The sequence below is a fragment of the Bombina bombina genome, chromosome 6 (assembly GCF_027579735.1).
Source record: "Bombina bombina isolate aBomBom1 chromosome 6, aBomBom1.pri, whole genome shotgun sequence".
Lineage (NCBI taxonomy): Eukaryota > Metazoa > Chordata > Amphibia > Anura > Bombinatoridae > Bombina > Bombina bombina.
In genome coordinates, this window is record NC_069504.1 from 275001205 (window position 1) to 275016232 (window position 15028).

At 41.4% G+C, this 15028-nt stretch overlaps 1 protein-coding gene across 1 annotated transcript in view; it reads left to right on the forward strand.

The window, feature by feature from the left end:
• Positions 1-15028, forward strand: part of IRAK3 (interleukin 1 receptor associated kinase 3) — a 104173-nt gene that overhangs the window by 58905 nt on the left and 30240 nt on the right. The window contains exon 8 of the mRNA XM_053716864.1: positions 10445-10563. Coding sequence (XP_053572839.1) covers positions 10445-10563 — 119 coding nt within the window. The remainder of the gene's footprint in view (positions 1-10444; positions 10564-15028) is intronic.

The window sequence follows — 15028 nt, forward strand, 5'->3', positions numbered from 1 at the left end:
CTAGGACATTCCATGCCGTCCTAACGGCGCTAAAGCCCATCACAGTTAGAATGGCATGGAATGTCCTAACGGCGTTAAAAGGTTAAACACCAAACTGCCCCGATTGATGATTGTTAAAGCAGTGATTGGGTTAATGTTTCCAACAATATCTTGTTGACATTATGGGAATACGACAGAGTGCAGTAAATGCAGATAGAAATAGCATTTTGCCGGTACCGGTCTGACAAAGTAATCGCTGCAATAAACACAGAGTATATGCCAATTTTTTCTAATAAATATATATATATATATATATATATATATATATATATATATATATATATAGTGGGGCAAAAAAGTATTTAGTCAGCCACCAATTGTGCAAGTTCTCCCACTTAAGAAGATGAGAGAGGCCTGTAATTTTCATCATAGGTATACCTCAACTATGAGAGACAAAATGTGGAAACAAATCCAGACAATCACATTGTCTGATTTGGAAAGAATTTATTTGCATATTATGGTGGAAAATAAGTATTTGGTCACCTACAAACAAGCAAGATTTCTGGCTCTCACAGACCTGTATCTTCTTCTTTAAGAGGCTCCTCTGTCCTCCACTCCTTACCTGTAATAATGGCACCTGTTTGAACTTGTTATCAGTATAAAAGACACTTGTCCACAACCTCAAACAGTCACACTCCAAACTCCACTATGGTGAAGACCAAAGAGCTGTTGAAGGACACCAGAAACAAAATTGTTGACCTGCACCAGGCTGGGAAGACTGAATCTGCAATAGGCAAGCAGCTTGGTGTGAAGAAATCAACTGTGGGAGCAATAATTAGAAAATGGAAGACATACAAGACCACTGATAATCTCCCTCGATCTGGGGCTCCACGCAAGATCTCACCCCGTGGGGTCAAAATGATCACAAGAGCATTGAGCAAACATCCCAGAACCACACCCTTGGGGACCTAGTAAATGACCTGCAGAGAGCTGGGACCAACATAACAAAGGCTACCAACAGTAACACACTACGCCGCCAGGGAATAAGATCCTGCAGTGCCAGACGTGTCCCCCTGCTTAAGCCAGTACATGTCCGGGCCTGTCTGAAGTATGCTAGAGAGCATTTGGATGATCCAGAAGCGGATTGGGAGAATGTCATATGGTCAGATGAAACCAAAGTAGAACTGTTTGGTAGAAACACAACTCGTCGTGTTTGGAGGAGATAGAATGCTGAGTTGCAACCAAAGAACACCATACCTACTGTGAAGCATGGGGGTGGCAACATCATACTTTGGGGCTGTTTCTCTGCAAAGGGAACAGGACGACTGATCCGTGTACATGAAAGAATGAATGGGGCCATGTATCGTGAGATTTTGAGTGCAAACCTCCTTCCATCAGCAAGGGCATTGAAGATGAAACGTGGCTGGGTCTTTCAGCATGACAATGATCCCAAACACACCGCCCGGGCAACGAAGGAGCGGCTTCGTAAGAAGCATTTTAAGGTCCTGGAGTGGCCTAGCCAGTCTCCAGATCTCAACCCCATAGAAAACCTTTGGAGGGAGTTGAAAGTCTGTGTTGCCCAGCGACAGCCCCAAAACATCACTGCTCTAGAGGAGATCTGCATGCAGGAATGGGCCAACATACCAGCAACAGTGTGTGACAACCTTGTGAAGACTTACAGAAAACGTTTGACCTCTGTCATTGCCAACAAAGGATATATAACAAAGTATTGAGATGAACTTTTGATATTGACCGAATACTTATTTTCCACCATAATTTGCAAATAAATTCTTTCCAAATCAGACGATGTGATTGTCTGGATTTGTTTCCACATTTTGTCTCTCATAGTTGAGGTATACCTATGATGAAAATTACAGGCCTCTCTCATCTTCTTAAGTGGGAGAACTTGCACAATTGGTGGCTGACTAAATACTTTTTTGCCCCACTGTATATTATTTTAATGTGCATGTGTTTATTGCAGTGATTACTTTGTCAGACCGTTACAGGCAAAATTGACTGCTTTCTGTCGTATTCCCATAATGTCAACAAGATATTGTTGAAAACATTCACCTATTCACTTCTTTTAGCAATCATCAATCAGGGGCAGTTTGGTGTTTAAGAACGCTACGAGTGAAGCTCTAATAATCGTATGCTGCTCCACAAACAAGCACTAAACATCTCCATGCATTATTCGAACTTATACAATTATAAAAAAGTGCCAATAACTCATCACCTCGCAACATTACAAAGTAGTGTATGGTGCCCTACTGTTTTAATATCACCATGGGACTTGATTGAATCTGTAATTATCATATTGTGTTGCTCATATTTTCACTTAAAACCAACATTAACCAACTAACTATGCTGCATCAATCTTAGGTAGCCAAATAGGTCAAATGACATGCTAAAAATATTACATAATCCTCACCTCTAAAACTCCAATGTGAAGTACAAGCAAAATATATCACCATGAGATCTGTGTGCTCCACTATATCATCCAGGAGAAGTTGCCCAGTTCCAATTGTTGAGTAACGTTACAAGCACCATAGAGCACATGTGCACACAGTAGCAAACAAGACAAAATATTTATTTGCAAGTAAAGCATACAATATATTGCTAAAGTCAGAAGAATTATTATGTCATGCATATTAGGAGTTGTCAGGGTGCCAGGAATCAGAAGAGAAGTGCAAAAATAATCACACCTTTATTAATAGCAAAAAATAATAAAAAGTCCACGAGTCAAATAACAAGCCAGGAATCAAAAACAGAACTGGTAGTCAGACGAGCCGAGTCAGGAGCCAAAGCGAGTAGTCAGACGAGCCGGAATCAGGAACAAGGAGAACAGCAGAAGGAGTCAGGAACAAGCCAGGGATCAGGAACCAGGAGGGACGTCAGACAGCCAGGTCTGAGACAACGCAAGGGCAAAGCATACTGAACAGAGGCCCTTTAAATAATAAGTGATGACATCACATTTCTGAGATTGCATCCTGTCTCACACGGATGATGTACACCAGTCTGGCCATAAAAGGAAGTGTAGGAAATGAGAAGCATCACATAGTATGCACCAGAGTCAGCAAGAGAGGTGAGTAAAATGGCTGCCAGCAGCACATGGCAAACAAAGCAGGGAAAAAAACCCTGACAGTACCCTCCCCTCAATGACCCCTCCCCTGCGGGACGACAAAAGGCTTATTAGGGAAACGGGCATGGAAGGCATGGAGGAGGGTGGGAGCATGAACATCAGAGGAGGGAACCCATGAACGCTCCGGACTGTAGCCCCTCCAGTGAACCAAATACTGTATGCGGCCCCTGGACATACGAGAGTCAATAATGCTGCTGACCTCATATTCCTCATGGTTGTCAACAAGGATAGGACAGGGCAACAAAGTGGTAAACCAATTACAAACCAATGGTTTCAAGAGGGAGACATGAAAAACATTGGAGATGCGCATTGCAGGAGGAAGGTCAAGAGCGTAGGCCACAGGATTGACCCTTCAGAGTATTCAAAAAGGACCAACATAACGGGGAGCCAGTTTATTGGAAGGCACACGAAGGTTCAAGTTGCCAAACTCTCTCACCAACCTGGTAGGAAGGCACGGGCAGACGCCTACGATCAGCCTGGAACTTTTGGCGCTGCATAGAACAATGAACAACAATTAGTACAACTGGAGACACAAAAGTCACCAGAGTACTACTAAGAGGCGCCTAAGGCAGATGTGGCACAATATGAAATCTTGATAATAGTACACTTTAGAAAAATATTACCATAGAAGTGATGGAGAAATGGGATATTGTTTGGGGATATATATAACAACAATATTTGGTGAACAATAGAAATCCTGACTCCTATTAAATGGATACAAAAATCAAATAAAATAGAACAATTCAGATTTTTTTTTTTATAAACAATGTGAAAATGATATATATGAACTGTATTGGTCCAGTCAATAAGGTTAACTTATCAAGTCCAGCAGAGTCCAAAGATTGGGGCCCAAAGGGTATGTGTGGTGGGCAATATTCCAAAAAGAAGGTAGGCAGCTCCTCCAGAGTGTTATGCCAGGAACACAGATGGAAAATCTAGAAGAAATTAGATAGAGGGCGCCACATGGTGCAGATCATATGGGATAAATACAACACAACAGTATGATCATAGGAATCCTACTCACAAGTTGTTGCGCACATAAAAGTGCAGAAATCGCAGTCCGGAACCACACGTCGTCCGGTCGACCACAATGGATAGATTGCACTGATGGAGGTCCTGTCTCACAAGGGAGAGTCCAGGGATATCCAAGAAGATAGAGTGGATGTGGAACAATGCACCAAAGTTCCAACCAGGTGCTTGGGAAGGAGCCGGAATGAGTTCGCCAGTCTCAAGCCAAGGAGAAAGAAGTATACACGGCAGCAAATGGAGAATTTAAAATATATAAAAAATGTTTAATAACAATAAAAACAGCAACGCGTTTCTCAGTGTAGATGAAACGGTGTGCTACACTGAGAAACGCGTTGCTGTTGTTTTTATTGTTATTACACATTTTTTATATATTTTAAATTCTCCATTTGCAATCTATCCATTGTGGTCGACCGGACGACGTGTGGTTCCGGACTGCGATTTCTGCACTTTTATGTGCGCAACAACTTGTGAGTAGGATTCCTATGATCATACTATTGTGTTGTATTTATCCCATATGATCTGCACCATGTGGCGCCCTCTATCTAATTTCTTATAGAACAATGAAGGCAATCCTGAATCTGCACCCATGTGGAACGAAGTTGACGGAGATGACATGAATGTATCGGGCAACAAGGATAGTTGAAACCCATTATTTGCCATGAACGGGGATAACTTGGAGGAAGCATTAATAGCACTATTACGAGCAAACTCTGCCCAAGGTAACAGTTCAGACCAATTATTGTGGTGATCTGAGACATAGCAATGGAGGAACTCTTCCAGAGCTTGATTAGACTGTTCCGCAGCCCCATTGGATTGGGGGGTGATAAGTCGAGGAGAAGGAAAGCTGGATCCCCATTTGAGCACAAAAGGAACGCCATAATCTGGAGACAAACTGGCTACCCTGGTCCGACACTATCTCTTTGGGTAGCCCATGTAAACAGAAGACCTCCCGGGCAAAAATTTAAGCAAGCTCCTGAGCGGTAGGCAACTTCTTCAAGGGAATGCAATGTGACATTTTAGAAAAACGGTCAACCACCATAAGGATAACAGTATTGCCATTGGAAACAGGGAGCTCGACAATGAAGTCCATGGAAAGATGTGTCCAAGGACGCTCACCATTAGCAATAGGTTGAAGAAGACCCACAGGAAGATGTCGAGGAGTCTTATTCTGTGCACAAACTGAGCAGGAGGCAACATACGCAGCAACATCAGAACGAAGACCTGGCCACCAAAATTGTTGAGTGACAGACCAAATCATTTGGTTCTTGCCTTGGCTTTAGGATAGTGGTAAGTGTGCAAAAGTTTAGTTCGAAGATTCTCAGGAACAAAACACTTACCACTAGGTTTCTCAGGAGGTGCATTGGTTTGTGCAGCCAGGATCTCCTCCCCCAAGGGAGAAGTCAAATTAGTACGTATGGTAGCCAAAATATGGTTAGGAGGTATAACTGGAGTAGGTACAGACTCCTCCTTGGACAGAGGCGAAAATTGTCGAGAGAGGGAATCAGCCCTAACATTCTTACTACCAGGCAGGTAGGAGACCAAATAATTAAACCAAGACAAAAATAGCGCCCATCTGGCCTGTCGGGGCGACAAACATTATGCTTCAGATAGATAAGTTAAATTCTTGTGGTCAGTAAGAATGAGCACTGGCACGCTAGTACCCTCGAGAAGATGCCTCCATTCCTTAAGTGTCAAAATTATGGCCAGTAATTCCCTGTCGCCAATTTCATAATTGCACTCCGCTGGAGACAATTTCTTAGAGAAGAAACCACACGGATGCAAGGAACCGTCAGGCGTAGGACGTTGAGACAAGAGGTCACCTACTCCAGTCTCAGATGCATCGACCTCAAGAACGAAAGGCAGTACAGGGTTAGGATGAGCCAAAACTGGAGCGGCAGCAAAGGCAGTCTTAAGACTATCAAAGGCCTTAATGGCAGTAAGTGACCAATGGAGTGGATCATTCTCTTTACGGGTCATGTCTGTGATAGGTTTGACCAAGGAAGAAAAGTTTTTAATAAACTTTCTATAGTAATTAGCAAACCCCAAAAAAGTTGAATAGACCGAAGACCAACTGGGCGAGGCCACTGCAGAACTGCAGATAACTTGTCAGGATCCATGGAGAACCCTGCAACGGAGATAACATAACCTAGGAAGATTACTTGAGTCTGATGGAACTCACATTTCTCGAGTTTACAAAACAGGCCTTTCTCACATAGTCTTTGAAGAACCCGTGTAACATCAGAACGATGAGCCTCAAGTGTGGGTGAGTGTATAAGGATGTCGTTTAAGTACACCACAACACACTGTTGCAACATATCTCGTAGCACATCATTAATAAATTCCTGGAAAACAGCAGGAGCATTACATAGGCCAAAGGGCATTGCAAGATACTCATAATGCCCGCTCCTGGTGTTAAATGCTGTTTTCCATTCGTGGCCCTCCTTGATCCTAACGAGATTGTACGCTCCTCTCAAATCAAGTTTAGTAAAGACCGTAGCTCCCTTGAGGCGGTCAAAGAGTTCCGTAATGAGCGGAATAGGGTAAGCATTCTTAATGGTAAGATGATTAAGACCCCTATAATCGATGCATGGTCTTAACTCTCCACCCTTTTTCTTCACAAAGAAGAAGCCAGCCCCTGCAGGAGGGCAGGATTTTCAGATGATCCCCCGCAACAGAGCATCGGCAACATACTCCTCCATAGCACAATTCTCTGCAACAGACAGAGGGTAAACCCGGCCCTGAGGAGGAATGGTTCCGGGTTGCAGGTCTATGGCACAATCGTAAGACCGGTGAGGAGGCAACTTACCGGCACACACCTTGTCAAAAACATCTAGGAACTCTCGGTACTCCTCTGGCAATTGAGATACCAAAGAAGAGCACAAGACTTTAACTGGTTTCCGAAGACAAGTGGAAATACATTGCGGAGACCATGACAAAATTTCGGACCTGCGCCATTCGAGACTGGGATTGTGCTTTTGGAGCCAGGGATAACCCAGAACAACCGGAAAATGCGGAGAGTTTATCACCTGGAACTGGAGGGTTTCAAAATGGAGAGCCCCAACAGCCATGGATAACGGAGCAGTTTCGTGAGTAACGAGTGCGGGCTAAAGGGGCCTGCCATCATTGGCCTCAATAGCAAGCGGAACGGACCGAGGCAAAACAGGAATGGAGTGCTTTGATACAAAAGCACTGTCAATGAAATAGCCCGCAGCACCGGAGTCAACAAGAGCCTGGGTGACTATGGAGGAGTACACCCAGGAAAGGACAACCGTGACCAAAGGTTTCTCCTTAAGCGGTTGCAGGGACGAGGATAAACCACCCAAGGTCTGCCCCCGACAGGACCTTAGGTGTGAGCGTTTCCCGGCCATGTAGGACAAGACTTCAAAAGGTGGCCCTGTAACCCACAATAGAGGCAGAACCCCTCCCTCCTCCTAAAGGCCCTCTCCTCCACGGAGAGACGCGTGAATACCAACTGCATCGGCTCAGCAGTACCTGGTGACTCGGGACCAGGAGGCATGGGAGGAGAGGATGGCATCGGTGGGAACAAACACATAGGACACAGCGGAACAGGAGGCTTCCACAAGCGCTCCTTGAAAGAGGGCCTCTCACTTAGTCTGATGTCAATTAGAATAAAAAAGACACCAATGCCTTGAGATCTTCTGGTAAATCTCTGGCAGCAACTTCGTCTTTAAAGGAACAGTCTAGTCGAAATTAAACTTTCATGATTCAGATAGGGCATGCAATTTTAAGCAACTTTCCAATTTACTTCTATTATCTAATTTGCTCAATTCTTTAGATATGCTTTGTTGAAGAAATAGCAATACACATGTGTGAGCCAATCACACAAGGCCTCTATGTGCAGCAACCAATCAGCAGCTTCTGAGCATATCTAGATATGCTTTTCAGCAAGTGATATCAAGAGAATGAAGCAAATTAGATAATAGAAGTAAATTAGAAAGTTGTTTAAAATTACATATTCTTTCTAAATCACGAAAGAAAAAAATTGGGTTTCATGTCCCTTTAATCGCATCAGAGAGCCCATGAAAGAAAGCGGAAACAAGGGCTTCATTGTTCCAATCTACCTCTGCGGCAAGCGTACAGAACTCAATGGCATACTAAGCAACAGATCTTGTACCTTGCTGAATGGACATGAGTCGTTTAGAAGCAGAGGAGGAGCGAACCGGAACATCAAATACCCTTCAAAAGGAGGCCACAAATTCAGGGTAATTTGAAATCACAGGTTTATTAGTCTCCCACAAGGGATTAGCCCAGGCAAGAGCTGTGTCAGAGAGTAACGAGATGAGAAATCCCACCTTAGCTCTGTCAGAGGGAAACGCCTGAGGTAACATCTCATAGTAAATGCCCACCTGGTTGAAAAACCCTCTGCATTGATTAGGCTCTCCTCCATTTCGCTGAGGCAGAGGTGCAGAACTGGATATGCTCCTGGTAGGACTAGGAGCAGCAAAGGAAACAGGAGCAGCCATAACTTGCGGGACACTTTGGTCCAAATGTGCAGTGCGAGTTAGCAGGGTTTGCAGGTCTAATGCAAATTGATCCAAACGGTGATCCTGTTCATCCATCCTCGAAATTATGGCAGGTAAAGGTGGATTATTAGCACCATCAGGATTCATGGCCCTTGTGTAATGTCAGGGTGCCAGGAATCAGATTGAGACGAGAAGTGCAAAAATAATCACACCTTTATTAATAGCAAAAAATAATAAAAAAATCCACAAGTCAAATAACAAGCCAGGAATCAAAAACAGAGCTGGTAGTCAGACGAGCCGAGTCAGGAACCAAAGCGAGTAGTCAGACGAGCCGGAATCAGGAACAAGGAAAACAGCAGAGTCAGGAACAAGCCAGGGATCAGGAACCAGGAGGGACGTCAGACAGCCAGGTAATACACAGGAGCTTTCACAAACAGATCTGAGACAACGCAAGGGCAAAGCATACTGAACAGAGGCCCTTTAAATAATAAGTGATGACATCACAATTCTGAGACTACATCCTGTCTCACACGGATGATGTACACCAGTCTGGCCATAAAAGGAAGTGCAGGAAATGAGCAGCATCACACAGTATGCACCAGAGTCAGCAAAAGAGGTGAGTAAAATGGCTGCCAGCAGCACATGGAAAACAAATCAGGGAAAAAACCCTGACATGAGTTTAGGGAACTTTTTTAAATTAGATAATGGTGGCAAAAAACGAGAAAAAAAATTCTAATCCAATCTGGAATACAAATAGAGAAGTGTTGCAGGAGGATTGTCAATAGGTATTCTTTTGGATAAGGTAAGGAAGTCATTGGTGTAGACTGTCCCTTTAAGCAGCCAAGCTCAGTCTTATCTATTATACACTTCTAAAGCCACATTTACATGGCCCTGATGACCAGGAATCTCTTCAAGGTAGTACAGAACTGTTAATCATACAGATGGCAAAACAGAGCAACCCCCTCTCTGGCATAACCTCCCAGGATGGAATGATTAAAATCTTACACACAGGCCAGGCATAAATTTAACCCCATGGTTCCCCCAAAAACTTGCTGCAACGTTATTGCACAGCATTTTCTTCAGGAAGTGCACCAAACCTTGCTTCTTTTTCTGATGCTCTTTATCTCACTGACACTGATGTCAAGGAAGGAGGAGCTGTGTCTGGGACTCAGCATATTTGCACAGGGAAGGCAGTAGGTCACAAAGCAGGAGTTCCACTCCCAACCAGGACATTTGCATGTCCGGTCTTGCGTCAAGAGTAAAACCGGGCACACTGTTTGAAACCTGGACTGTCCGGGTAAAACCCTAAAAGATGGCAACCCTAATGTGTTCATTTAATTTCAGTTATGAAAATCATTAATAGATTGTCATTGTATAATTAAAGTAAAATATTTAATTCTAAAAAATGCATGTGAAAGAACATTTTTTAAATATGTTAGATTAAAGGGACATTAAACGCTAAATACATTTTATAAGAATAGTGTTATGGGTGCTTCCATGTTGAAATCTAGCTTTCACTGTATTTTAATGCTGATGTGTTTGCTGTCCTTCAGATACCTGCTGTATAACCTAGGTTCCAAAATGCCAGGACCCATAATTAAAGTGAGGTGCATGAATTGTGTTTAGTGTCTCTTTAAAGTGGTTTATTGTCATTTAAAAAAAGATATTAAGTGTAATTACCGACATGTTGAATAGACGTTTAGTGTCTGATAAGAAAAACTTCCACAGATCTATTGGTGAACATTAAAACTCACCACAAGCATAATAACTAAAAGTTCCTTACCTAAAAAAACACTTTTTACCTCATTTTTAGGGTAACAGTTTCCCACTATCTTGGAAGACTCGCTTACATATCCTGTTTGGTGTTGCCAGAGCCATCCACTTCCTTCATGCAGTAAAACCATGGCCAGTCATATGTGGAAATATAACCAGGTATAATAGACACTAGAGTATGTAACATCCTTTTCTACTGCAAAGTCTTACAAGTATTATCTGAAGTTACACAATTGCAGTTCCTTACATTTGCAGCTGTGCTGCTGTTTTGTGGTGGAACTTTGCCTCTTAATAAGTAAATCTGTACTACTGATATAAAGATAAGAACACTCTCTTAATAATGTCACATTTCATAATGAATTATGTATCCAAATAGCACTGTTAGCAACCATTTGTGTTATTAGCCTGTTTCCATCACTTATACATATAGATCTATTGACATTATATAGTTTGTGAAATAATTTTGAACCTTTTTTATTAATATTATATTTAGCTTTTATTTAAATTATCAAAGAGAAAAAAAAAGAAACAATACATAGAATAATGACTAGTACATGTCATACATGTTGCGCCTTTTTTTTTCTCTTGTCTTTGGCCTTCTCTCTTCTTGAGTAGTAAGTCCCTGATAAATTATCCTGAACTATAAGGATAGAGTTTACCTAGGGTAAAACTCTCTTAGGTTACATGTATACCAAAGGAATAGCCGCACCACCAATAACTTAAAAAAAGTTTATTCAGCCAGACAGGAAAATCAACAATGTTTCGGACACAAGTCCTTAATCATGTATGGTTATACCTGAAATACCATCATCTTTAAATACCCATCTAGGCCCCACCCCCCTAAACATCTAAAATGCCATATACAATGCCATATACACTTCCACCTAGTGGACTCTATACATTTCTCAAATATTATATACATAGTTCATACATAAGAATTTTCTATAAGGAATTCACACAAAGACTTCCTACTGAACAGTATCTGCATTCGCAGGAATATAGACCAGTCAAGCTCCTTATTCATACCCCCTGGGAACATAGTCCCATGTTTATAGATCCAAAAGACCTTTCTTTCTTTGAGGAATTTAACACGATCACCCTCCTGCTTGGAAATTTCACCTGTTCTAAAATTTGAAATCTAAGTTGACTCAAATTATGTCCAGCAGCCAGATGATGTGCCACTGGTGCATCAAGTTTTTTTGTCCTGATGTTACTTTTATGTTGGTTGATACGTTCTCGGGCTGTACGGGTGGTCTCGCCTACATACCCCAAGCCAGATGGACATTTAATGAGATAAACTGCATAATCTGTGTTACAGGTGTAATACCCTTTATCCCCTTAACGACCAAGGGCGTGTCAGGCACGTCCTCATTTGGGTGTCAGTTAATGACCAAGGAAGTGCCTGACACGTCCTCTGGGGTTTGAAGCGCTGGAAGCAATCGTGATCGCTTCCAGACGCTTTCAGCTAAACACAAACAAGAAAATGTAAAAATAGCCCTGGTCCCAAAGGTCAACAAATGGAAAAGTGCTCTGGTCACTAAGGGGTTAATCTCAAATATTCTACCTGTGCTAGGGTGAGTGAATGTAGGACCCCTAATCAAACTATTACAATTTGAGCAATTCAGGCAAGGGAAACTCCCCAGGTTCTTTTTGCCTATATACCCCTGAACCAAAGGTCTAGAGGGACCAATATCCGCACATACCAACTCATCCCTTAAATTCCTGCCCCTTTTATAGGGCATGCATGGGGAACTCTTTACATTCCTTCACTTCAGGATTACAGGTGCATAATATACGCCTATGCCAGCATAAAATCTTTTGGATCTGTCTACTCCAAGGGGAATATTGGCTAACAAAAACCAGTCTAGATGATTTGTTCTTTTTGATATCCTCTATTCTTTCTAGAAGGGACTGCCTAGGGGTTTTAAGGGTGCTCTCAATCTCTGACCGAATAAGTTCTTGCCTTAAAGCGATTACCCATTTCCCATAACCTCTGTTCTACTATCCCCCTATCTGACACAATACGTCTAACCCGCAAAAATTGACTTTTGGGGAGGGATTTGAACAGAGATGGAGGGTGAGCACTTGTATAGTGTAGGAGAGTATTGCAATCCATCTCTTTATTATGTAGCTCAACAGATAATCCATGGGCACTTTTAAATACCTTTGTATCCAGAAAAACAATACCCTCCTTACTAAACATTAATTACATCTCAACACAATACTAAGCAATCGCAAAAAAAAAATCTTTTTGCAATGTTGTATATTTGTCATGTTGGCTCAATACCTTACCAACAGCTCCAATGCCAGCTTCATGTGTAATAGAGGTATAGAGCGATGTCCCATCAAGACTAAATAGTATTCCCTTAATATTCTCAACTGGCAAATTTTGTAGTTTAACCAAAAAAATCCCCTGTATCCTTAATATAGGAGTTTGAATTTACAAATAGTTTAACACTCTATCCAGGTACATGGAAACTTTTGATAGTACTGATCCCATACCCGCCACAATAGGGCAGCCAGGGGGGGGCCTCTAAGTTTTTGTGCACTTTAGGAAGTGTATAAAGTACAGGCGTAATGTCCTCTGAATCTGAAATGTATTTAACAGTATCATTGCCTATAATCCCATTCATAAAAGCATTCTGTACACATGTTGTAATTTCTCTTTTAATTTAAAAAATAGGGTTACTGGGCAATGCCTTATATACTTCCTGATCTGATAATTGTGTGACAATCTCCTTAGAATAGTATTGCTTGTCAAGAAACACTATCGCCCCACCCTTATCAGCCCCCTTAATGACCAGTTGCTTGTTCTTTTTTAAAATGCATAAAAACCCCTATATCCGCAATCCCCCCTCTCACTACTAATAATAAATGTATTAACCCCTAGACCGACAACCCCCCACAACGCAATAAGCCTAATTAAACTATTAACCCCTAAATCTGCCAGCCCCAACATTGCAAACTACCTATTAAAACTATTAACCATTAATCCGCCATTAACCCACAACGCAATAAACCTATTCAGTTATTAACCCCTAAACCGCCAAAGCCCACAACACAATAAACCTATTCTAGTATTAACCCCTAAACCGCCAAAGCCCACAGTGCAATAAACCTAACCCTCCTAACCTAACACCCCCTAAATGGCCCCAAATTACTTAATTAACCAAATACTAAAGTTACTATTAAATTAACCCCTTAATGACAACAGTACTTTTCCATTTTCTGTCCGTTTGGGACAAAGGCTATTTTTACATTTTTGCGGTGTTTGTGTTTAGCTGTAATTTTCCTCTTACTCATTTACTTTACCCACACATATTATATACTGTTTTTCTCGCCATTAAATGGACTTTCTAAAGATACCATTATTTTCATCATATCTTATAATTTACTATAAAAAAATTATAAAATATGAGGAAAAAATTAAAAAAACAAACACTTTTTCTAACTTTTAGCCCCAAAATCTGTTACACATCTGCAACTACCAAAAAACACCCATGCTAAATAATTTCTAAATTTTGTCTTGAGTTTAGAAATACCCAATGTTTACATGTTCTTTGTTTTTTTTTTTGCAAGTTATAGGGCCATAAATACAAGTAACACTTTGCTATTTTCAAACCACTTATTTTCAAAATTAGCACTAGTTACATTGGGACACTGATATCTTTCAGGAATCCCTGAATATCCTTTGACATGTATATATTTTTTTTTTTAGAAGACATCCCAAAGTATTGATCTAGGCCCATTTTGGTATATTTCATGCCACCATTTCACCGCCAGATGCGATCAAATACAAAAAATCATTCACTTTTTCACAATTTTTTTCACAAACTTTCGGTTTCTCACTGAAATGATTTATAAACAGCTTGTGCAATTATGGCAAAAATGGTTGTAAATGCTTCTCTGGGATCCCCTTTGTTCAGAAATAGCAGACATATATGGCTTTGGTGTTGCTTTTTGGTAATTAGAAGGCTGATAAATGCCGCTGCGCACCACACATGTATTATGCCCAGCAGTGCAGGGGTTAATTATGGAGCTTGTAGGGAACTTGTAGGGTTAATTTTAGCTGTAGTGTAGTAGACAACCCAAAGTATTGATCTAGGCCCATTTTGGTATATTTCATGCCACCATTTCACCGCCAAATACTTTCAAATAAAAAAAAACTTTACATTTTTCACAATTTTAGGTTTCCTACTGAAATCATTTACAAACAGCTTGTGCAATTATGGCAAAAATGGTTGTAAATGCTTCTCTGGGATCCCCTTTGTTCAGAAATAGCAGACTTATATGGCTTTGGCGTTGCTTTTTGATAATCAGAAGGCAGCTAAATGCCGCTGCGCATCACACGTGTATTATGGCTAGCAGTAAAGGGGTTAATTAGGTAGCTTGTAGGGAGTTTGCAGGGTTAATTTTAGCTTTAGTGTAGAGATCAGCCTCCCACCTGAAACATCAGACCCCTGATCCCTCCCAAACAGCTCTCTTCCCTCCCCCACCCCACAATTGTTCCCGCCATCTTAAGTACTGGCAGACTAAAATAAAAGGTATATTTGGGGGGGTTTTGGCTGTTTTTTTAAGCATATTTACATATGCTACTGTGTAGAATCCCCCCTTAGCCCCCAAT